The following is a 25,806-nucleotide window of genomic DNA, read 5'->3' as shown; positions in this document are numbered from 1 at the left end:
AACTGTTCTGCATAATGCCCCCCCTCTCTCTTAGTTATGAATTAATAATTTTCGCTGTAATTAAATTGGCTCAAGATAAATAGAAATGTTTTGGATTAATCTCTTTATTAGATTAAGTTTTGTATTTTAGTTAAATAACACGTGTTGGCAGGAACACAGGACTCCCAGTGCATAATCATCACAGGTTCACAGTTTGACCTTTGATTTTTGCATTGAATTACACTTTTATATTATATTATAAAGAGTAATGACATCCAATTACATTTTGGGCAGTAATCAAAAGCCTCTTGTCTTCTATTCATGCTTTCATTTCAGTTAACTTATCACTTTCCATTTTTGTTTTGATTAAAGGGAAGAATTGTATGCTTTATCTAAAGCATTTAGTAAGACAAAGGCAAACATTCACTGAGTCCACTGTCCACCCACTTTCACTTTAAAGAAATACTTTGCTATTACATACATTTATTTGCCTTCCTGCCAAGTGTCAGACGAGAGGGTTAATACCATGATCATGTCTGTGCATTAAGTAGGAAGCTGGAAACGGGAGCAGATGTTTTTTTGCATAAAGATGTCTCTAAAAGCTTGCTTTGCAGTGCTGTACAGTGATCCCCACAGATTAAGTACCTGTGTGGTGGTAACTGGGGGGGTTTGGGGTGAGCAAACCAAGTCCAAAAATGTATAATCAACACGTGGCAGGCAGATGTTTTAATCGTGGCAGGTCATCACAAATGAATGAATGTGTGGGAAATCTTTGCTTTATCTTGTTTATTTAAGCTGTACAAAAACTGTGATAAACAACACGTGTTGTCTGCAGTGACTTCCAAGAGTCTTCACTGAAGAAAGGGCCAGTTGTTTCCTTTTGCTTCCAGTCTATGCTGAGCTAACAGCCTGCTAGCTCCACTTCCATATTCGGTGTACAGAGTGATTTCGATCCTTGACTTACTCTCAGGGCAGCTCAGTCATGAGAAGGTTGGCATTGTACGTCTCTGTCTATCACAAATGTTATATTTGCACATTTCATATGTATCATATCAGTTTTTCAAAAGGGACTTATTTTATAAGATGACTTCCCATGAGGTGGAGACGAGGGTGGTATGGCGTGTTACTTAGGTGTGATGCCAGTGTTTCCTGCAGATTGAGAATGTGTGTGTGGCGAACGCTGAACGTGTTCTTTTAAATGCATGCGTGTCTCTTTGTATCATTCTGTGTCCCCTCTGTAAATTCTGAGGTTTTTGTGGGTCCCTGAATGCAACACAGGCAGAGCTTTCTGTGAGCTCTTTTTTTTGTCCTCAGCAGTGTTTTGACTTGCGAGGTTGATAATTGATCTTTTGATCTGTTCAGAGCTGATCAGATCGATGGATGGCTGGTGTGAGTGAATGCAAACTTTCAGAACCAACGGCTGAGTTTTACTTTCAGTGCACCTGATATTATGCTGCTCCATATGAGTATGCTCTGCATACGGCGCTCCTAATGAACCGTCCAGCTCCAAAAATAGAAAATCTATTTGTGGCGGCAGATGTTTAAATTTTTGTGGACCACCACATACAAAAAAATGTGTGGAAAACTCTGCGATGTTTATAGAGGCACATTGCAGGGTTTTCAAGCAGCATTTGTGGTACTACACCTGGATGTTTTTTACCGGCACAATGTGACCATGTGATTTTTGTGCCTAAACTTAACATCTTCACCACAGCGTTGATGAGAATTGTTATGTTTCAAAGTAATGTATGACATGTATTTTAATAAATTAATAATATATATAAAAAATAAATATAGAACCAAAATAATTGTTTTTAATTATTTTTTTCTGGCAAATGGGTTGCTCAGGTAGGAGAAGTTTATTCCCCAAATTATGGAAGTATTCCTGTAAAGTAAAAGTTCTCTGTTTGCATGTGCTTGACTTCCATCACTATATGATTTAAATGAAGTGGGGGACATTTGTATAATTAATTGATGGATTCAGAAATGGCAGATCATGTCTGGCATCTCTTGACATTTCTGCATCACTCCAGTCAGTGAGACAGGGACCCTGTGATTCCCATGAGGCATTTCCACCCTTTTGTCTTATGTATAAACTAGCTCAAATCCAATTCTTTTAGTCCAGTTCATCTCATCTAAACATGCATAAGACACTCTCTCTTCCAAGTACACACAATAATCCAATATTTTCTCTGCTTTTCACTTTTCAGAATTGTTTTTTACAACCATATGTCTCTGCAGCTGTGATCAGGTTACTCAGCCAACAGTCACATTTACAGACTGAAAAGATTCCAGCGAAACATAATGGAAAAAAAAATATTCTCAGTGTGAAGCAGAGGTTTCTGCCAAACAGAATGCTCTGATAATCGCACATAAACGGAGTGAAGCACCTTTAATATCAGCCAGAGCCACATCTGCATGCAGCAGGATGTCAGCCCTCATTACACTGCATTTGTGAAATTATGTTTGAAACTGGCAGAGAAGACGAACTAGGAAATGTGCCGTTACAGATATTTCTTACACATTTTGAAGCTGCGTTTTTCCCCAACTCGCTGGCTCCCCTCAGTTATCAATTATATAGATACATTGATCCACGAGCAAGCTGCATAATCCAATATTAAAAAAAATTCAGACTTCATCATTTTTTTCCTGTTGCAGAGTTTCTTTATCACAATTATTCCTACTTTGATTGATACCTTCCCCCCGCCTCTCTATACCATTGGAGGTCTACTTCATCACCGGAGGAAAACAATTTCATCCACTGGCTCCACCTCATTCTCCTTTCGACTGTAGAGAGAGTGTGTAGGGGGGCAACAAGCTTTATATTCCTTTCTGCAGGCTACAAGTCAACAGTCTAAAAAGCATCTCTTCAATCTGTGGAAAAAGGGAGGAGTTGGGTTTTGGGCAGCTACTGCACAAAGAGAGAAACCACGGAAATCTGCAAGTATTGTCTGGCACTGGAGAGGGAGATGGAGGAGTGAAAGATCAGAGCAACAGGGGTAAGCCTCTCCGGATTTTCAAAGTGATTGCCTCTGGGAGTGAAGCTGTCGCTTACATCTGCAATTATCATGTCCATTTATCTATTGATGAAGGACTAGTGATGGTTACGCTTGATGGTTTTCGTTAATGGAGTGATTCAGCTGTTTTTCTCATAAAGGAATCATTATGTAAATCAATTTTACCTCCCCCAAGGACCTCAGTTCCTTTGTTTATATCTCCACGGCAAAGAATTTTCAAGCCTTAACAGTGGGACAGCTGCACTTTAGGACTTCAGTCGCTGCTACCTGGAATATGTGATGCATAAACCTGGAGATGTTTGTGGAAAAAGCCACTGTGTGTAAACTGGGGATGTGCAGGGTGGGCTACTAAAGAAACAGCATTTTGGTAAAGAAGTACCTTCCTTGACACAAGCAATCATGGTTAAAGCACCTACATCCGAAGCAGTTGCCCTGGGGCCACACAAAGATAAGGATGCCCCAGAGACCCGTCTCCAAAACGCTGAGTCCAGCTCTCTCAAACCAACGTGGAAAGAGATCACGGTGAATTTCATAATGAGGACCAAGATCCATGGTTTGAAGTTTGTCTTCTCTCCGGACAAGTCGAAGCCACAGCGAGTCATCTGGATCATGGCCTTCTTCCTTTGTGTCGGTCTCCTGTGTACCTGGTCCTGGAATCGAATCCTCTACCTGATGTCCTACCCTGCCATTACAAAAATCTACATGGTGTGGGCTCACAACATGTCCTTCCCAGCTGTCACTTTCTGCAACAAAAACGTCTTCCGCGTTTCCTCTCTGACTAAGCATGACCTGTATCATAGTGGCTACTGGATGGATCTCATGTATCCTAATCACACGGTGATGGAGAGGAGCCTGTCCATCCTTAAAGACAGCCACAAGCAGGGTCTCCTGAGCCTGCTGGACTTTAACAACTACACCCCGCCCCCTGATTACAGCATCAACACCACCGAGATGATGGGACGCCTCGGCCACCAGTTGGAGGACATGCTGCTGGAGTGCAGGTTCCGCGGGGACACCTGCACCTACAAAAACTTCAGCACTGTATGTACAGAGAGAAAGATGGTGTTTGTCAGGTGTGGATATGAGTGCTGTTTACAAGGTGTATTAATAATTCATGCAAGTGTTCGATGCCGCACCCTCATTCTCACAGGGTATTTTGAAGGTGTTGATGTTCCAAAGCTGCAAACAAGCCAGTGCTGTTTTTGCCTCACAGACATGACAGCTTTTTTTCCCATATTACACTTGATGTCTACAGATACATAATGGTGTGGTGGAAAATCAATGTCATGTCATCATCAATAACTTCACTGTCTCCTGTACAATTTTTGGAGTTTTCCATTCGCTTACATTCACTCTGTTGCCAATTGCTTTAAGGTCTCTTTGCTTTATAACCCGTGACAACAATATTAAGGAAGAAAAATTGGCTCATTAATAATTCAGATGTCGTAAATCAGTCCAAATTAAAATTTTAGCTTCTTTAATTAAACATCTGGAGGGCATGTGGAGTATGTGGTCCTGTTTCACAAATGCAGCTGAGTCTCCCTTTTAAAACACCAGACGTAGGTCTATTACACCCATTCATTTACAAGTAAGCACTGAATGCTGCATGCAGGAAGTGGATGACGTTTGCAAACCATAGTCGCACTATTCAGAATGGTAATATTTCCATCAAATGCTCTCGACACAGCCTTTCACACTGACAGAAAAAATTTAAAAGGCTCAATGGAGAAACTTGTGCAATGCATGCAGTGATTGATTTATTCCTACAGCACTGAATATCATTTAATGTGGGAACAAGCTCATAATTTCAACACTAACTTGTCGCTGACATTACATTTAACCACTTGGCTTTACAGATTTCGACATCTATGGATAGTGTGTTATAAAAATCAAACCTGTGGCTACTTTGGCTGCTCTTGAGACAGTTGAAATGCAAAGTCCTGCACACACTGTAGGATGTCAGCTGTCCATGGTGGGTTCCCTGTTTTGCACAAACCAGTGCAGCAGAGCCTTCACACTCGTTAAAAATCTGCCTTCCTGTCCAGAGTGGGGCCATAATTAGGATTTAAACTGTGTTGTGTGCTTCTGTCTTCAGTAGCACATGGTGTGCAGCTCCCTTTTTATCTGAACTTAAATCAGAATCTTTAAAAACAGGTCTCTAGTCACTTTTGCAGACCTCATTATACAGCCAGCAGGGGGAAAGGACCAAAGGCGCTGTCTTATCTGTCTGAGCTGCATGTAAGTCTGTCTGTGTCTGGACATGCAACACTGACTCTGATCTCTTGAGATCAGCTTTGCCATGCTGGTTGGGTTTTTGCCAGCAGCCCCTTTAGCATGACCTGACCACAGCGGGTAATGAAAATTAACTATTAGATGACATTCCCTTCCTTTTAGTGTTAGTTGTTGTCTAGAGATGTGTGAGACAGACGTGGACAGTCAGATTGTTGAGAGTCTGCAAAAATCCCAGCAGCCACGATGTCTTGTAAGGGTGTTACAGTATGTACGAACCATATCTGTCTGCCAAGAAAGGATATTTAGACAACCATGATCTAATGCAGTTTTTATATGGAAGCAAAATAGACCTAAATGATTGATTGATATATATATATGTATGTATATATGTATGTGTGTGTGTGTGTGTGTGTGTGTGTGTGTTTTGGAAAAATCCAAAAAGATAAGATTTAGTTGGTTTTCTTCCACCTGGACCTTTACACTCTGCCATTTCTCCTTTACTCTTCCAATAATCTGCTTTCAGCCATGCATGTTTTTGCTTTGCATAGCAGTGACATCAGAATATTGTCTTTATAACAATGTGAATTTTTCACATCATATTAAAAATTATAGTTATTTTCATGCACAATATGATATGGTACACCCCGATTTATCTTCAGCATTGTGTAGTGATTTGACAAGCAGATAATCAGTTGTCTGTAAAATCCAAATCCTTTTGGCGTTGCTTTGCTTCCATAGATTTATAATGATTTTCCAGGATAGTTGTGACTCATTCACACTCACCTCATTTAAATATGTTTCCTGGGGACACAAACAAACAGCTACTGTTGCATATTGTAATTGTGATGAACTTGTGTGTGACCATGTTTGAGCCGTACGTAGGTGTTCTCCCAATTTAAAATGGTATAAAACTAAAATGAGGACTGTTGCTTCTTTATAACACTGCAGGTTTTTACATTGTGTTGAAATGCGTGAGACATGGATTTTCTCGTTCCTCAGAGTGTTGCATAACCAATCAATTCCAAAGTCTGATATTCTTATCTCAAATTTATTGACTTATCTTGAATTTACCCAAACCCTCAAGCTGTAGTCAGAATGTTACGCTTTGTTAGTCTTAATCCAAACTCTAGACTTCAATTTAAAATGTCAACATTTCTAATCATGATGCTGATTTATTTTTGCTTGTTTGGCAGAGGATGGGGAATTTTCCAATCACAGGGAGAATCCATAAACTTCAATCTGTCATTGCTGGAGCAAAAACCAAAAATAAATAACTCAAGCTGGCTGGATTAATTAAATCGGAAAGATATTTGGTGTTAGCAAACGTACTGTAGAGATTGCACATCAAACGATAAGCACTGCTGAGCCTCTCTGGCTCAGGTTCTGTCTCTCAAGAAGTTTGTAAGTCAAGACACACAAATCTTGTACAAACCCAATTTAGAGTTTGTGTGTCCAGAGAGCCTCCACCTCAGATGTTTCTTATTTAATGACGGCAAAATAGTACATTCACTCTAAGTTACTCAGGGGAAATTTGGAGTGAAATTGGGTAAAGATTGATGGCTGCTGCTGCTGCTGCTGCTAAAGCAAGCTCATTAATTCCTCAAATCAGAGCCAGGTGCCTGTTTAAAGCCGGTGCTGCTTTCTCTGATAATCACAAAGCCTCTGCAATGATTAGCTGTCCCACACAATTACAGGCTGACATGTAATACATCTCGTACAGGTGCACAATTTACCACAGCCTGGAGGAAAGGCTTTGACTTTTCATTTACGCGCCTGTATTTTTTTCCTGTGCTTTCTCTTTACAGATTTACACACGCTATGGAAAATGCTACACATTCAACTCTGGATTAGACGGCAACCCTTTGTTGACCACGTTAAAAGGCGGCACGGGGAACGGCTTGGAGATCATGTTGGATATTCAGCAGGATGAATACCTGCCTGTTTGGGGAGAGACAGGTCAGTAGGGTAACTTTTACCATGTATAACACTTTTGTGAAAATCTCTCCCTCTTGTTGTTGAAATCCCAACTACTCCTCTAGTCCTCTTATCAGGGTTCCCGCGAATCCTTAAAAAGTCTTAAAAGGCATTAAATGAATTTATCTTTGAATATTGCCTGGATTGGTATTAAACCGACTTAAAATCATCTTTCAAAAGTCTTAAAAATGCAAAGACACAGAAAGCAGGATTTTATGGATATCTTTTTTTTTCTGGTGTTGCATTGTAAAATCTCACAATAATTGGTAACATCTATTCTTTTGTTAAAAAAATCTGATAAATTTGTTTTCTAAAACTTGTCATAATGAGAATTCAAGTAGTGGAATCTCACATGCAGAATAAGAAACACAAAATCCCCCAGAAAATTAGCCAGAAATCCCTGATATTTCCTACTTCTGTTGCTAAACCAAATAGATATTTTTATGATTAAAAAAAAAAAAAAAAATCCTTACGTATGTCCACCTCTGAAAAGGGTTGTTCAACATTTGATGTAGATAATGTAACTTTTTCACTTGACCAAAAAAAAAAAAAAAAAGAAATGGACAAAATAAAATTGCCCGTCCACAATTTTGGCTATAAGAAAATTGGTGTTAAACTTAAATCCGAGTGGCATTTAAAAAAAGTCTTACATTTAGCAGGAACATAGAAACCAGAACCCCTTCTTATTCACTTTACTGCTAAATATCTGAAAAATCTGCACCACCCAAAAGTGATGTTCTAGCATGTTTTTGTAATAGCGTATTATCTTGATATGTTTCTCCAGCTCTACGGCTGACATCACATCTAATAAAATGTATTCATTGATGTATTGTCTTCAATTTATGGCAGACAACATCAACCACTATATTGTACATTCATAAAATACAGCATGTAGTAAATCTTTGGTTGTAAATCTGTTTAATACTGGCCTGCCACACTAACATATGAGTATCTATCTGGTATTAGATTTTAGCATGGGCTTTAGGAGCATGTAGTATCAGCACGAGAGCCAAAAAAGGGGTTTTCATAGGCGAACATATTTGTTGTTACACTCTCTGGCGTGCTGTATCCACAGATGAGACCTCCTACGAAGCAGGCATCAAGGTTCAGATCCACAGCCAGGACGAGCCGCCCTTCATTGACCAGCTGGGATTTGGTGTGGCCCCTGGTTTTCAAACTTTTGTGTCATGTCAGCAGCAACTGGTACCTAATGTTCAGCCTCCTCCTCCCCAACCTCGACCTCTTTTTGCTCCGCTTCATTCTGTGTTTGTCCCCAAATCCTCGCTAGCCAGTGACCATTACCTCTGTGTCACAGAGCCAGGAGCAAAATAAGATCTTTGTTTGGTTCGTGTGGAAAAAGTGCAGTTAAGGTGTTATATAAACACCCAGTGATTCTTGGTACATGAAACTGAGGGATTAAAGCAGCCAAGGAATATTGATAGAGCAGGGCCAAGTAATGATTGGATGCAAGCATACAAGCATACTGTGCTTGTCTGAGCCAAAACAACCTCAGACTACAGAAAAAATATCTGGCAGCTCGCAGTGTTTGTTTTACTTTTGAGTCTTCACATGGGAAAAAAAAATATGAATACAGCTTATTTGTGTCTCTAGTGGCACATTCAAAGAGAAGGCAGAGAAAAACCGACTGAGTTTACATGCACACAAATGTTCCACTTTTATTCTGAATATGACAGTATTTTGAATTTGATATGGGTCATGTCATGTTTGGATATTTCTGAATTAAGATTTTTTTAAATTAGACATGTGGGATATGCTGGTATTATTCAGGTTTTAGGAGCATTCTTTTAACATGTACACAGCACATTTGAAATATGCGTCTCAATTTGCATTTTTACTGTAGTTTGTGGCCCACAGCCTCATGCATGTTGACAGTTAGTTCTGTGCATTTTCATGAATAAAAAGCCTTACTGAACCCCCAAACCAATTTTTTAAATTGAAATGCAATATATTGCATATTTTGTAGATATGCAGAAATATCAGCATGTCATCTGTATTGGCAGATTTTGGCTTTTAAATGAAATATCGGAATCAGCCAACATGCTGATTTCTGCTAAGTGATAAACAAATATTTTTATTAATTTGCTTTTTTGATTGACAAAGTAAAAATACACAAAACATCAACCCTAAATTGAAGTATTTTTCTTATTTTGTACAACGAATTAACATTATTTACATTAAAAAAAAGCATTGTATTTCATGTCTCCATCTGATGGTGGGCCATCACATTAAGAGTATGCACAATATGATGTTAATTCCACCACTGAAGACTTGATAATCACTAAAATTAAGTGGACAAAAAATTGATACATCGATATTGGTATCTTTCATTAGCTAAATGAAAATCGGCATATTGGATATCAGCAATCATTCAATATCTAACTATTAAACTATTAAAATGCTACATATTGTGTATAAATACGCAAAGTGGCTGCCCTCTAAAGGTCGACATTTGGCTATTGCAATTTAATTTTGCTATTGGCTGATACTGGCAGCAGGAGCACGCTTTTCACCGAGACCCCTGCCGCTGCCCAGTTGCCACCCTCTCACCAAACGACTACTTAGTGTGTACAGGGGGCAGGGAGGTGCTGTGGATCGAGAGATGGCACAGTTGGGTCACAGTCCAGGGAGGAGACACTCAAGCCAAATATGGGGGTTTAGTTACTCTTTAAAAGAATGAACGAGGGAGGCTGTGTTCGCACAGTGGAACAAGTCAAGACTTTGGAAAAAAAATCCTATTTTTATGCAAACAAAGCAGAATGACAAGCAGCACCTGCTGATCCAGTTGTCCGTATTTAGACATGATAAACAACATGTTAGGGCACAGTAATCTGAGTATGTTCAGCGGCATGCAAACGGGAGTATTAGTGGAATATTCAATTTCATTGGCAATTTAAACAGCTTAGTAGGAATATTGTCTGTTTCAGAATAAGGACAAGAATTGAATATTTTGTGCATGTGAACAGTCACTGAGTCAGAATTCACACAGCCACCATCAGCATGGTTTAATGACCAAAACATTAAGTCTGATTAATAAAAATAAACCAAAATTTAAGTGTATGAAGAAATAATTCACTTAAAAAAGGTAATTGGTAAACATAATTCATGATTGTCTCCCTGAAACTATTGCTTAAACAATCTTTTAGCAGCAACATTGATCCAAAATCAGACTGCTTTAAAGATTCATTAAACATATGGGACCTCTGAAGACACCTATTCAAGATGTGCTGCATCTTGCCGGAAAGATATTAAAATTATCATTGTGTTTTGGGTGTTAAATTGAACCATAAAACGAAGCCTGGTGCACCTTTCATCATGTTAGTTTATTTCCCGATTCCTCTCACACTTAAATTGTGAGTCGTTAGATGAAAAAGATGACCCACAGCTATTTGGAAGACACATTTTAAAACATAGTATGATTTAGGGACAGTAAAATGCAAGCAATATCGAGGGGAACAAAAGAGCCTGTGGCAGGTTAGGTAGAAAATTAGTTTCCAGCCCTCAACAGCTGTCAGTGAAGGACAAAAAGTAATAACTATAGTTAAGTCCGAATTGATCGGAGAGCCTGTGTGCAAGGTCATAACACTGAGCTGACATGGACATCCGATCCAAATGTAATGGGACTGTATAGCCGTTATGTGATGTTGCCAAGACAACACACTCAAATAGTGCCTCTTTTTTCCACACTTGAATAAGCACACAAGCCAAACACCTGCCTTTTAAATTTTCAAACAGAAACAGTGACAGAATAGGCAGAATATCCCCTGACAAACAGGAGAATGCCCTCATTGTAAGTCACAAGAAAATGGCGCCTGTACCACAAAGGATTTCAGGATTTTGCAGTGATTACCTTTGAGATCAAGTCTACTTTTGAATTGTGCCGCAGGCTCATTAAAATTTCCACCACATAATCAGTCCTTGTGAAGTCTTGAAGTAATGGATACTCCAGCGGTAAATCTAATTCTTTACTTGAGAAATTAATCAAGCCTAATTTAAATGATTTTGCTCCTAAAGTTAATGGTCTTGGTCAGTTCATGAGCATGAGATAAATGATCAGATAAAACCATCCACCATTGTTTCAGCAGAATAACATGGGATGATTTAGGCAGGTCTCCTAAAACAGACATTTGGACACCACAAAGATGACAAATTAATTTTTTTGGGGTTTTGAATCATGTAATATCTCTTTCTCCGAGTGTTGTAAAATGCTCTAAGTGTATCATCATTCAGCCGTCTCCAAGGAGTGAATCTGATCGATTAATCACCACCACAAAGGTTTCCTCCCTGAAAGTGCATGGATCGTCATTTATAATGACGACACGAGCGCCCACGCCACTGACAGCTAAAAGACGTGTTTACGACCTGAAAGATGTGCTGCATTAATTAGACTGTCATTAAAGGCTGGCCGGCATTAATTTTAGTCAGTCTCCGACGAGTACAATGACACTGCTCTGAGTGTAACAGCTGGATGAAGCACTTATGATTTCAAGACTTTTCATTTGTGAAGCAGAGAAATTAAATTTTTAATTGGAAGATATGACTCGTGAGCTCAGAGAGACATGAGGACGACGACGCCAGATTTTGCAGTAGAGTTATGTAATGGTTGAAACTGAGCCGCGTCGTCACTCAAGCTTGAGTGGATGTTACGAGTAGGTCTGTATTCAACCAAAGGAAAATTTTACATACTCTTCAACCGAATGATTGCTCGAAAAATCTGCACGTTATCTCTACATTAACTAAACCCCAACAGTGCATTGAATGTACCCTGCCAGGTAGCATTGTGAGTCCACCAAAGCATTTTTTTTTCTTGTCACAGGCTCAACATTAACACTTGCCAAGAGCAAGTCAACTGTGTTCAGGCAAGTGGAAAATATATGATGTTATCCAAAAATAATCTGCGCACTGTAAAGCTTTTCCACCTGAGCTGCGTGCACAAATCTTCCTTACCACTAAGCATGGAACAGTTATATACAACATAACGTTTCTAACATTAACTACTTCTGCAACGCTGTTTGCGAGAGAGAGAGAGACTTACTGTTTTTAGCTAAGAAGTTAACGTTAGCCATCCTGCTGCTCCAACAAGGGGTCTGGTGAGATCATACCCCAATTTTCCATAGTGGCCACTCCCCTGCGGCCCTTAGGCCACCATTGTAAAAGAGACGTATGTAAAAATGTTGACAGGACGCCTACTGCCAACATCAATTATGAATCTTTCTATTCTGAATTTTTGAGACATAAAGATTTTAGATTTGTAAAACTTTCCTTGATTTAAAAATCTGTGACATCATCACAGTGTAAAGTCAAACGGGAACAGGTGGAGCCAGTAGGACAAACACTACTGCACATATTCAGTGAGACACACCCATAGGCAAAAAAAACTTTTTTGGCGAATGCGCCAGGCAGCTCCATTGAAAATACTTAGGCCCCATGTTTGGTGCAGTATCTAGGTTATTAAAATCTATGCCCTTTTGGAAGTTTTATTATCCAGCCTTGAAGTCTGTCTGTGATTTTTTTAGCTGTTTTCCGACTATAAATGAGAGTTAAATATGTTCGACTTTTGGTAAAAGGCTGTGCTTGTCACCATCACCCGCCGTCCGATCTGTTTGGTCTTTTAGGTAAAATTCTTCATGCTGCTGTTTTGGCCACCACTTCCTTGAAAAAGAGATTCTAAATCTCAATGGGACTGTTCCTGGTTAAGTAGAGGTTAAATAAATAAGTACATAAATCAATAAAAAGGGCTGAGACAAACGAAGCAAACACCAAGAAGTCACAGAAGACAAATACAAGAGCTGAACAACAACAGCTGCCTTTGTTTTTGGGGGAAAATGAATGCTTTGGTGAACACATGGTCTTATTAACACCCGTGATTGCCCCACCAATGAGAATTTGGTTGGACAAGAGCATATTGACCGACGATCGATCAACTGACAAGGAGTTTTTAGCCTTAGTAAGAAGAGAATGGCTGACAGACTACCAGTGCAACATTTTCTAGGGGAGTTACGGCCAATTTTGTTGTTATACTGACACCGGGCTGTCTTTTTGTCCCTCGCCTTCACTGTTGATCCTCCTTATTATTTTGATAATGATGTGGGCTGTGTTCCCTCACCCCCCCCACTCCCGCCCTAGATGAGACGTCCTATGAGGCCGGCATAAAGGTACAGCTTCACTCTCAGTCAGAGCCTCCTTTCCTCCATGAGCTGGGCTTCGGGGTCGCCCCCGGCTTCCAAACGTTCGTTTCCAGCCAAGAGCAGAGGGTAGCGTATGACTGTTTGGGCTTGCTGCATGCCACAAAACTGTATTGTTAAATAGCTACACACCATTAACTGCTGGTCCCCCTCCCCCCCGCCCCTGAGGAATGGATCCATCTGTCCCCCTCTGTGTGGCTGAACATCCAGCAACATCTGCAGTCTGTCCTTGTCGTCACTGTCTTCTGTGTTTTATCAATGTCAGTAAAGAGCAGCTAATGGGTTTCATTCCAGCTTTAATCCAATCACCCGAGTCTGTATCTTCATCAGAGCTGTTGTTTGGCTTTACCCTCTCACCGCCACTTCTGTTCACATTTTTTTTTGGGTTTGTTTTTCCTTTATGCTATCGGGCCAATCCGCTATATCATCCGGAGGGACCAGACAATGTGATTCATTAGGTTTTATTACTCATGAAGACTCTGGCATCCATTTTTTTACTCCAGTTATGAGAGTCTGTGGGCTAGAAATGGAGTTCAATAAAACGCTAAACAATGTTTGCCAGTTTTAAGTCCACTCCTTCAGTGACTCACAGTCTATCTCTGTCACTTTCTATTGAATTCTACTGAAATGACCACTGGATTGTCAGATTTAGCCCGGTTAGAGCTTGTGGAGATGATTGGGGATTACCGTGAGCCTTAATGTGACAACAGCAGCATCAATTCTCTGCAAAGTTTGTCAGGAAGAAGCCTTTGGCATTGATTGTTGGCTAGCTCCCACCACAATTAGCAGCTAAATGCTCCAATGCATCGGTAGCCTTCATAAATAATTGGTTGTTTTTGTCATGAAAATGAGTGGTAGAAATTCATTATCATAAATTGCTGTAGACAAGACTTTTAAAGCGGACTGGAAGTCTTGTGGTTAAATGTCGATACACAAAAAAAAGGAGTTTCTGTAATGTGTTAAAGAACCCTAAATAGATCCTACACACACACACACACACACACACACACACACACACACACACACTCACACACGGGTCACATTACTGCATACAAGCAAATCTGATGTTTACTGTGAACCAAAACCTTCAAATTCAGGTGTTAAATATTCCTCATTAGTGGATTCATTTAAAATTCCCAGAGTTACTCATAAAGGTAATGACCTGCTCTTCACCTTTTAATGAGAGTTTTACCTCTAATGAGGCTGCAGACTGACTTCACTTTGTTTTTTCATTCATAGAGCTTTGCAGTCAGGGGTTATTATAATAAACCCTCATGGGCTCAGATTAGAATATCTAAATAGTTAATCAACAATAAAACCATGTTAATAAGCTTCTGGAGAGTCGCTTATTCACAAGGATTTATTTATTTATCAAATCTTGATTAAAATAGATTGTAATGTCTGTACCGTTCATTTATTTGTTCGTTTGAAAACTGTTTATTGTTCCTAACTCTGTTCTCAGGGTTGTAAAATTTGTCCTTTTGATTGTGGTGTCCTGTCTGAATCTACATATTTTACAGATTTCTATTAAGCCTGCCTCTATTCCCATGGTATTCTGCTTCCTACCGGGGACTAGACCTGCATCAGTAATGTTCTGCATGACGTCTGCTTGCTGCTAAATACATGAGCAATAATGTTGGTCTGACCGCACATTTAGTGCCAATTTTGTCTCCCAGTGCACCTTTTATTTATTTATTTATTTTTTTCATTTTAAATGCTTTCTGTATTTATTTATTTATTTATTTTATGTTTTCGACATTTGTGTTTGGTTTTGTCAGCTTGTTGTCTTCTTTTGTACTTCGGCTGCACCGGGCTTGCATTATGTTCTTGGTTGTAATCCCGTGTGCTGATATACTGAGGGAAAACATGTGCTGTTTGCTCTTTCAGCTTCAGTACCTCCCTCCGCCTTGGGGAGATTGCAAGTCTACTCCCATAGACTCTGAATACTTTTCCACGTACAGCATCACCGCCTGCCGCATTGACTGTGAAACCCGGTACCTGCTGGAAAACTGCAACTGCAGGATGGTTCACATGCCTGGTATGTTTTCAGAGAGACCCGATTAAAGGTCCAGAGTGTCAGATTTAGGGGGATATATTGGCAGAAATGGAATATTATACAATCAGTATGTTTTCTTTAGTGTATAGTCACCTGAAAATAATAGTCGTATTTTTGTTACCTCAGAACGAGCCGTTAACATTTACATAAGGAGCGGGCCCTCGTCCACAGAGTCTGCCATGTTGCACCGCCATGTTTCTACGGTGGCTTAGAAAAGACAAACCAAACACTGGCTCTAGATAGAGCCATTTATAAATAATGATAATGTTGATTTATACAGCACTTATGAAAAAACAACGTTACACTTTACACTTAAAATCACAAAAATACTCACACAGGGAAATTTTTAAAACACAAAAGAAAAAGAAAAACAACACAAGAAAAATGTTTTTTAATAAAAAAAAAAATAATTTTGCGTTTTCTCACTAGCCACAGTAGTAAGCAGCCGCTCAGTGACAAGCAGTGTCGTAAAAATGTTCAAATTTTTAATGTTTCTTTAAGTAGCATTTTTACCGGCTTAAATCACTGTCAGTTGTTTTGGAGAGAAAAAGGCCTTTGTGTATACGCCTGAATTAGAAAAGTGGGCGCACACACGCAGGTGCTACAAGTGGGGCCTGTCTCTGAAATGCCAGACAGTGTTTGAGGAAAAGTGTCTTGCAACGTGAACTGCTTAAATCGATGTTTTTACCGGTTGTAATAACCAGATCGTTTGTTTCGGAGAGGAAGAGACCTCTGTGGATAATTTGGCTCCTGGTAAAAATCTTCTTAATAATAAACATTGAAGGAATTCTAACCAGGAGAACTTTCAGCTTTTTGCAATCTGCAATCCTCACAGCTAGACGGCACTAAATTTCCCTAAATCTAACACACTGCTCTTCTTTTACCTAAATTAAGAATTCCAATACAGAATATGTTTTTTTTATATGCAAATGAGCTTTATTCTGTTGTTGTACTCTCAGTCCTGAAACAGAAAATGCAGCCATATATCCAGAACATTCCCTGACTGTGCTCAGTGTCATCTATTACACCTGTCCCATTGAATGGACTATGGACTATTAGACTTTTTAATGCCCTAAAATAACCATTGTTTTAAACAACTGCACTTTTGCATGCTGAAATTGTATACACTGTCAAGTATTTATTATTATTGGATATTTTTTAGTATGTTAAGATTTCTTTTTTTCCCGGATAATTATAGAAGTGCTTTTATTTTATGTGTGGTGTGTGCAGTTCGCTGTGAATGAACTGCCGTAACAAATTCATCGATCTGTGAAGCAGCTCCAGACTTTATACCCTACGACATCACAAATTTGAGTTTCATCAATCCAGCCTCTGTATTTGGGGGGAGTTGTTTATTTTTCCAATTTTTTCAGGACTGTCTTAGACTATATAGATGATGTATATATAAATTTTCTAAATAAATGTTGTTCCCCTTTAAAACATGTTGCAAATATGTCATCATGTTTTTTTTATATATTTTATGTGTAATTCTTCTCCTCTTTATGTTGTTTCAAACAGGGACCTCCACAGTTTGCACACCTGAGCAGTACAAAGACTGTGCTGACCCAGCTTTAGGTGAGCCCACACACTTTATTGCATAAGCATGAAATATTAGTGTGATAGTTTTGCATTTAATGTCTGAATTGAACCAATTGTTCAGCAGCAGTGCCATGAGACTATTCACACCTTTATATAATGCCTCTGTAGCTTTAACTTGAAATTACTTTAATCTCAGACAGGGCTGAAGCAAAAATAATAAAGTAAAGTTATTGTCTAAAAATTCCATTAGGGAGATTTGTGATGTGTCCATGCTTCGCTGATGTCAAATAAATCCCATGCAGCTTTTCTTCTTCTCCCGTCTCCGTATTATAGCTTCAGTCATTATTTGCTTTCATGGAAAGTGAACGATGGCAGCGAATGTAGTTTTTGAGTTGTGTGCAGAGATATTTTTAGAGAACCTCTGTGTGTAGGTTTTGTTTGATTCCTGGCAGTGATCACAATATTTTTGAATGACTTTGATCATCCACAGACTTTTTGGTAGAGAAAGACAACGATTACTGTGTCTGTCAGACCCCCTGCAACATGACTCGCTATGGCAAGGAGCTGTCCATGGTTAAGATCCCCAGTAAGGCATCTGCTAAATATCTGGCTAAGAAATTCAACAAAACTGAGCAATATATCGGGTAAGTATTATTTGGCAGCAGTCCGTTGTTCAGATCTCAGCTTCTTTTCTTTCTTTCTGTTGATGGATGGATGTACTGTATATAGCATGACCTGGGTCTCCATCGTTCACCTTCAATGTAACAATAATGAAAGATAGTTGCACGGGAAATGTGAGATACCATTTGGTGTAATGTAATATCAAAAGAAATAAATTCTATTGGCTGTGCTCTTGTCTGTCCTCTCTCCAGAGAAAATATATTGGTCTTGGACATCTTCTTTGAAGCTCTGAATTATGAGAAGATTGAGCAGAAGAAGGCCTATGAAATTGCAGGGCTGCTCGGTAAGATTCTACTAGTCTCAGGTTCATTGTGACAGAAAAATGTGGCTGACCTCAGTATCGGCGCTCTCAGCGGGCCCCCATCGCACATGGCGTGTTCATGCCTGGTGCTTTGAGGTTTCCTCTTTGAACTTGTGAAACAGGCTGAACACATTATCATAATCTGATGCTCTTGCAAGGGCGGCCGGTTTGGGTCTGATGAGAAGTTGGGGCTGGATGGACACTTTGACAATTGAGCTCAGATTACTCTGAGAGATACTGAATTAGAAGTGACAGCGTGGGGAATGCTTTCACACACCATTGTTCCATTACTGTACCTGCACATATCTGTTCATCTCTCTTCTTCTAGGTGACATTGGAGGTCAGATGGGACTGTTCATTGGAGCCAGTGTCTTAACAATACTGGAGATATTTGACTACCTATATGAGGTAAAGTGATGGTTTTTACTAATTAAAATGTTAACACGTTTAACACAAATTTGTTTTAGTTTTATCCTAGTAGGTATAAATGCAAATAGTAACATGTAACAGTTAATTGATTTTCAGACATGTAAAATAAGTGAAAGATAACTTTTGAATGTATTTGTAAAGCTTATGTTTAATATTTAACATACATTTGGTAAGTTTAAAAAAAAGCTGTCATATTTGCTGAAATTGTCACTATACTCACACCGCAGGACATGAGACAGGTAATCTATGGAAATAAAATTGTGTTTAAATGCCATTAGAGGCACTGCTAGGAAGCAGAGGAACATGATTTTTTTTCTGATTATCTGTCTACAGTGTGGATATAGTAACAGTTTCAGCAAATATGATGAAACATTATTTTCATGAAAGTTACCAAGCACAGTTTGACATTTTGGGAATCATTCAGACACTTATGTCTGTACTGTAAATATGATGCTGCAGCCAGTTAGCTTGGTTCGCATAAAAGTATGAAAACGGGTAAACAACTAGACGGATTCTGTCTAAACACAGTAACAAAATCTGTTCACATGTTGTGTCTCCTTTGTTTACAAAAAACAAAGTGTAAAAATGTCAAGTTTGGGCTACGTACCAGACTCTTTGGCTGGTAGGAGAAAGAACTTGGCTGCCTGACAACTGATGCCGCCAAGAAATAGTCAAGCACATAACATCCAGTAAAAAAACAACTTGCAGTTTGTGTTTTTTGTTTTTTTCTACAGATTAAATGAAGAAGATATAACTTGTTAAATAGTGAGCTTATGTCAGCTGTTTTCCGTTTTCCCAGTCGATAAGATAAGATAAGATCATGCAATTGGAACTAACAAAACGAAATTTCAAAAGCAAGCATAGGAGATAATATATAACAGTTGTTTACAGCTAAATATAAACTAGAATACAGTAAGGTAAGCGAAGTTAACTCACTAACAGACAGAGAGGTATCAATCATCTCATCTTACTCTCAGCAATGGAGGAAATAAACATATTTCCCAAAATGTAAAGAAAATATATATTTTGGCTAACAATCTTAGTGTTATCGTTGAATCGATCGTTGAATAATATGTGTCTGATGTTTTTGCATTTAGGTGTTTAAGGATAAGGTTTTGGGCTCCCTCATACGCAAGAAACGACCACAGCGTTGTCAGAGCGACAATCTGGTAATTTTAGTCTCTCAGAATGCATTTGATGAAATGAATGTGATGTATTATATGAGCCTCAGGAACAACAATAACAACAAAAAATGTCTGCTAACACTGGAAATGCTTTTAATGAACAGCACCAGAGAGAAAACAAAGCCGGACCGCAGTATGCCATCGTTAGTTTCAATTTTCCAGGCAGAAACGATGCATTGTGCTAGAAAACACAATTATTAATAATATATAAACATTTTTGTCATTGCACAGTATGAATGCATAATCAGTGTAGCTAATGTTACACACATTCGCTTCTTTATTTACATAGTGAATATTAGAGAGAAGCAGCACAAGTTATTAACTATGATGACAAAAATCTACAATAGTTTTACAGATGGAATACAGATGAGTATCAGCTAGGAGCAAACTGATTTTGTAAGCCTCATATTATAAGAATTTTGTAGTGTGTCAAATGTTTTGCTACTTGAGCTCCTTTAAACTAAAGTACATGGACAAGTAGAAGTGAACTGTCTGAACTGCTCAGAATAAGCTTCTTATCATGACTCATAACTGCTCTTACATTTAGTGCTTATAGCCCTTAACTGTAGTCGATCCCACACATCATCCCACTTTTCAGTGTTTACACAATTTACAGTGGCTTCTCAATGTCACCATCAATCATGTAATTACATTTCACTCAGAGTGGCTGAAGCTGTCACTGTACTTTTGCAGCTTTATGTCTGGCTTTATGATCAGAGGAAATGTAGAATCGCTTCATGTAGAAAAGTGGAAGAAAGAGCAGAAAACAACAAGATTAAGAGGAGATACTATTAACATTTCATGATCAACTCATTTTCATAGCCTGCAAGGCAGTTAAACCCATTTTAACTTCAAAATAAAAGCAAGAATAATGTGGGGCATTTCTGTCCTGCCCTAAATCACAGCGTTTTGTCGAGCCCAGTGGTTTAACACACTGGCGTCCAAAGGCACCTCCACTTCCCCTGCAGACAGTTATGTAAGCTTTATACTGAGCAGTTATGAAATTATTCATAACTGAAATGCACCTTCTTTGTATCAGTAATCAGCAAATGTTCAGCACATAGTGCTGAATCAAATCTTTATTGCTGCAGTTTTAGAACCATTAATACATTCGCTGTGCTGAGAAAAATACATTAGATTATTATTTTCACTCAAATTTTAAGTTGATATATATATTATTTTTAATGCCACGCTCCAGTGTTAAGGTTTTACATTCTAAGCTCTTGATCCAGCACCTGGATGAAGCGTTACCTCTCTGAAAGAACAAAGCAAGTACCTTCTCTGATAGCAAATAAACTCCCAATGAGTCCCCAGTTGCTGGAGCCCACTTTTGTTTTAATTTTAATGTTCTTAAAATTCTTATTTAATTATAAATCGATCCTGCGACCCTTGCGAGGACAAGCGGTTACGGAAAATGAATGAATGAATGAATTATAAATCGATCAGCCAAAATATTAAAACCACTGACAGGTGATGTGAATAACATTGTTCATCTTATTACAATCCAATTTTCTGCTGGGAAAGTTTGGGTCCTGGCATTCATTTGATTCATGCAGATGCCGCTTGAATATGCTTCACCCACCCAAACACCGTTGTAGACCAAGTTGTAGACCCACCCATGGCAGCAGACTCTCTCATGGCAGCAGCCCCCCAGCAGGCCAATGCACGATGCTACACTACAAATACTCTTCAGCAAACAGTGGGGCCTGACTCATGCAGGGGTGGCATGAGGTACGAGTGCTGCTGGGGGCACACATACCGGCATAACTTTTATTTACAATTTTGTCTCCACTACCAATACTTACTTTAATTACTAATATTGCAGTGTCTTACATTCCTGTTTATAGTTGGGTTTAAAAGATAAATAGACCTACCAGTCACAACACAACAAAGTGACACCACACAAATGTGAAGTAAGCTTCCATAGTACACTGACGCTACACTGCCTCTTAGGGTTTAAGACTGAATTGCACCTATAAACGAAAATTCAGTTTACAGTTTACAGTCAGTTCAAACTGACAGAGCAGAATTATAATGGGGTGGCACCTGGGGTGGCCACTCGGATTTCAGGGGTGGCCTGTACCACTCCAGGCAATTCCCTAGACATGCTCCTTTCGGGAGTAGCCTGAGGGACTTGACAAAGAGCTCAAGGTATTGACAGGGTCTCCAAATTCCCCAGACCCAAATCCAGTCGAGCATCTGTGGGATGTGTCGGTAACAAACCCTCATCCGGTTCATTCTAGCAAAGCAGGGCTAAAAAATGAAGCCGATGTGAAGTGCAACAAAACTGCAATTCCTTCAATGGCCACTACAGTCTGGCTCCAGAAGTGAGTCAATCCCCATAGAACCTGATTTTAAATGCCCAGTTTTACAGCAGAAATCCCCAAAAAAACAAGACGGGGATGGCCAAAACGCTGAACTTGAGACTTCAAAACAACAGTCCAAAAGCAATGGGTTACATCACGGTTGCTATATCCATACAGTCTCTGTTTTTTAACACTTGGGGACCACTGGTCGTGCCTCAAGTCCAGACAACAGCTAAAAGCCATTAATCTCTCTCTGCAGATCCCTGTAGGGGTAAAAGCACTAACAAAAGCTAAAACATTTTCTCTTTTCTGGTGCTGTTTTAACCAAAAGCATTTCAGCAGATTTTTGTTAAGCTCAGACAGTTCCTTTTGTCTCTGAGTATACCGTATCCACCAGTTTGCATCCATCATTGAAAGAATCTTGGCAATGTAAGCTCTAATTCTTTGTTGTGTGACACTCAAGCCCAAGCCTTTTTCATCGTCGGCAGTTTAACATCTTGCCGCTTTTTCTGTTCAGATGGGTGAAAAAGCCATGGGTTTGTTTCTGCATGTGGATTGTGTCCTTGCATGCTCAGTTGCCTCGTGTTCGGGATTTGGTTTGACAGCTGATGCGAAAGATGTGGAGATATGTTAATTTAAGACATCGTAGTGATGAAGGAGATTATTTTAGCCAGTCTGGTTTTTAAGTGGCAGTAGAAGAAGCATTTATGTAGTGGGCTGATATTTACAGTATGTCATGCTTTTACTGGAGTCTTATATAGTGTGATATTTACTGTATTCTGTCCCATTCATGTCATATTTCCACCTGCTTACACTAAACCATCCTTTTGTATTTCCGTTCTGTCATATTCAATTTTTCAACCAGTCCATTGTCACATCTCCACTCAAACAACCTGGCAGTCACGTAAGACATTTAGTTGTTCATTAGACTTTAATTCTCATTAGCAATTGCCAGCACTTCTGGATGACAGTAATTGTCCTTTTTTTGTTTTTCTGTTTATAAAAAATACGTAAATCTTATTTTAAGCAGCCATCTTTCTTCATTATTTTATTAATATCACTAAGGGAAAAAACACTCTCTTGCAGTATTCCCTCACAAATTTAACTCTTAGCATTTGCATTGTGTTTTATTTTCATTTCAGTCACCCTCACCCATCTTTCTTTTCATCATGTCTATTCCAGGAGTTTCCAGAGAACCCAACCAGCCCTGGTGTCACGCCTAATCATGCCCCCAGGTAGCACACCCCATTGATAATAGATGCTCCCTCCCATGCTGTCCCTCTCTTTCATACATACCTGAGACCATCTCATACATCATTTCCTCAGTGGCTACAAATGATTTGGTAGATAGCTGACAAAAAGAGGGGTGATCATCCAACTGCGGTGAACATTTTAATATCCACTGTTGTCTCAGGTCAGGTTAGCTTGGTGTGTTTCTGTATTCATCGGCTCAACAGAAGTTGGTTGGATTCTCCGTAATGATTTGACTCCGTGCTCTATGCAAAACTTGCTCCTTCCACTGAATAATGATGCTTTCTCTCCCAATAGGATAAAGCGCAGTACTCCTGTGAAAACAGATAACATATTTATTGAATTGTTGTGCAAAGAGCTGAACCACACGAGATCTATTTGTTTCCCTGCAGCACAGAGGTCCATTTAGAGGCAATGCGTTTGAGGCTCGTGCCAGATAACATCACTAGATGCATTACTTTGTGATGTTATCGCAGGTCTGCATGCAGTGAGTTTGCACAAAATATAAATGGTTATTTGTCTGCTGGAATAGCCAGTTGCCAATGGTCGTTATCCACACACAGTATCAGGAGTTATCTACTCAGCGAGCACTTTTGCACATACCAAGGAAAATATAGAAGAAGGAAAGGTCATGACGTCAGTGACAGCGTTCGAGGAGCCAGACTTTGCTGTCAGTTCTATCTGAGTCAATGGGATGGGCACGGAAAATGACATTATAACCCATTTTATCTTTGTTGTTTCAGCTAGACTGAAAAATCCTTCCACCAGATTAAAAAAAACGCATGATACATGATAATAAGTGATGTTTTTATCTAAATATTTGCTTCATTAAAGATCTCCATGCAGGTCATGGCTCTGTCCAGCAGATGCATCTCAACCCCATGTTTGATCCAAGAAAGCGTTACATCATAATACATAAAAAACCGAGCAGGTCCAACCTGTTATTATTTACCAGACTGCAGTTATGAACAGATCAGTTTATTAATGGCTCTGATTATTATTCTGGCTGGACTTAATGATATGGTTTGTCAGTTAGGTAAATATCTGACAAACCAGGGCCTCTTCTCCACAAAAACCCCACTAACATCTGGCTTTTTAGTGTAATCGGCTTTCACACCCAGGTCAAATAACTGCAGTAGTCATGGGTATTTTTTGCCTCTGGCCCCAAAACTTCAAAAATTTAAACCTGTACTGTAACTAACAGGGGTCAAATGATATTGCTTTTTCTTTGTTTCAGTGCCTTCAGCAAATGTTTAATCAAACTGAAACTTTCAACATCATAAACAGCAACTTCCCAGCAACTTTCTTTATAATGTTCAGTGAACATTTAAATAAAAAATAAAGGAATAAAAATGGCTCCCTGAGGTTTTACAGAGTAAAAGTTCCCTCCATGCTGACACTTTCTTTGCATGTAATGCAGACTGCCTTCCCTCATGTTGATTGAGTGCAATACACAAACAACGATACAGATAAACAGGAAAATGCCAAATATCAGCCCCGATAATCAGCCAGGCCTATGATCTGTCGACTCCGACTAACCACTGTCATTATCTTTATTTATTTATCATTATAAATAGATTGTTTGCTGGTCTGATGTACCAGTGGGTGACACACCTATTCACATATCAGCTATGTTCTGAGTAAGGTACATGAATATGATGACAATAAAAAGTATTTAAAAGAAGAAAAAAACATGCAGTAAGCATCACAAAACATGCTGTTTTAATCTGGTTTAAGGGTTTTTAAGTCAAAGTTGAAACAACAAAGGTATGATGTGTTATAGTCTGGTTTTTTGTGCCCGTGCCACTGACTCAGATACAACTTACTCCAGAGTCTGACCCCCTTAAATGCTGTCACTGACTTATGACCTTTCCTTCTTCTATATTTCTCTTGGCACATACAGGGAAATGCAGACATGTGGATGTTCCGTAACTTTAAAAGTTTAATATGTTAGTGTAAAAACAGGACTAAAAATATGCTGTTTTTCTTTCTTCTTCTTCTCCCTCCTTTCACTCATCTTTCCCCACCTTCCCCCTGATTTTCTTTGAACTCTCTTTTCACTACTTGTGAAACATATGCGATGTTGCCGACCTTGGACTTTCCAAATCTGTTGTATTCATTACCTCATCATTGTCCACATATGTTTCTGTCTTTCATTGCCCTCGATTTTATGTCCTATCCTTGTTTCTGTTAATAATTCTGCTTTTGCACAATTTTACTCTCGTCACGTACAATTTATTTAATTTCCTCCGCGTCCCTCCATCGTCCCGGTCGCTCTCATTTTACCTGTGGCTCATTTATTTCATCACCATCTCTCCCTTCATCGCCCCTCCCTTAACCCGGTTGAACTCGTCTTCCCTCCTTCCCTCCCCTCTGTTTTGCAGAGCACCTGTGACACCCTCCGGAGTCACTCGGACAGTCTCGGATTCACGCCGAACATGTTACCTCGTCACCCGACTCTAGGCAACTTTGAGGAGTTTGCTTGTTGACAACATAAAGTAGGGGCTGGGGGTGGGAGCGGCACATCTGGGGACTTGACAGCAAACTGTGAAATAATTTATGTATTTAACAGAAAACGGTTGAGTGTGTGACTCAAAAACGTATAGTAGAGTTTATCAATGCCTGAATAGAAATAGAGTACTATCATCAGAAAA

General features: G+C 39.2%; 1 protein-coding gene across 1 annotated transcript; it reads left to right on the top strand.

Moving 5' to 3' along the window:
• The first annotated feature begins 3,395 nt into the window (after positions 1-3,395).
• Positions 3,396-25,806, top strand: asic1c (acid-sensing (proton-gated) ion channel 1c). Its single transcript, XM_042497139.1, has 12 exons — positions 3,396-4,037; positions 7,034-7,184; positions 8,278-8,405; positions 15,293-15,443; positions 16,980-17,036; positions 17,491-17,644; positions 17,873-17,964; positions 18,311-18,390; positions 19,509-19,580; positions 22,767-22,805; positions 23,084-23,136; positions 25,537-25,806. Exons 1-12 carry the CDS (start codon positions 3,396-3,398, stop codon positions 25,613-25,615), a joined length of 1,698 nt encoding a protein of 565 aa, XP_042353073.1. The 3' UTR covers positions 25,616-25,806.

The sequence above is a fragment of the Plectropomus leopardus genome, chromosome 12 (assembly GCF_008729295.1).
Source record: "Plectropomus leopardus isolate mb chromosome 12, YSFRI_Pleo_2.0, whole genome shotgun sequence".
NCBI classification, from domain to species: Eukaryota; Metazoa; Chordata; class Actinopteri; order Perciformes; family Serranidae; genus Plectropomus; species Plectropomus leopardus.
This window is presented reverse-complemented; position numbering and strand designations above follow the sequence as displayed.

Bases quoted from the DNA above. Each gene is read 5' to 3' on its own strand.
- asic1c (XM_042497139.1), top strand. From the start codon at position 3,396: ATGGTTAAAGCACCTACATCCGAAGCAGTTGCCCTGGGGCCACACAAA. The intron at 17,037-17,490 runs GTGAGCCCACAC...GATCATCCACAG, and splicing joins CTGTGCTGACCCAGCTTTAG to ACTTTTTGGTAGAGAAAGAC. The intron at 17,965-18,310 runs GTAAGATTCTAC...CTCTTCTTCTAG, and splicing joins TGAAATTGCAGGGCTGCTCG to GTGACATTGGAGGTCAGATG.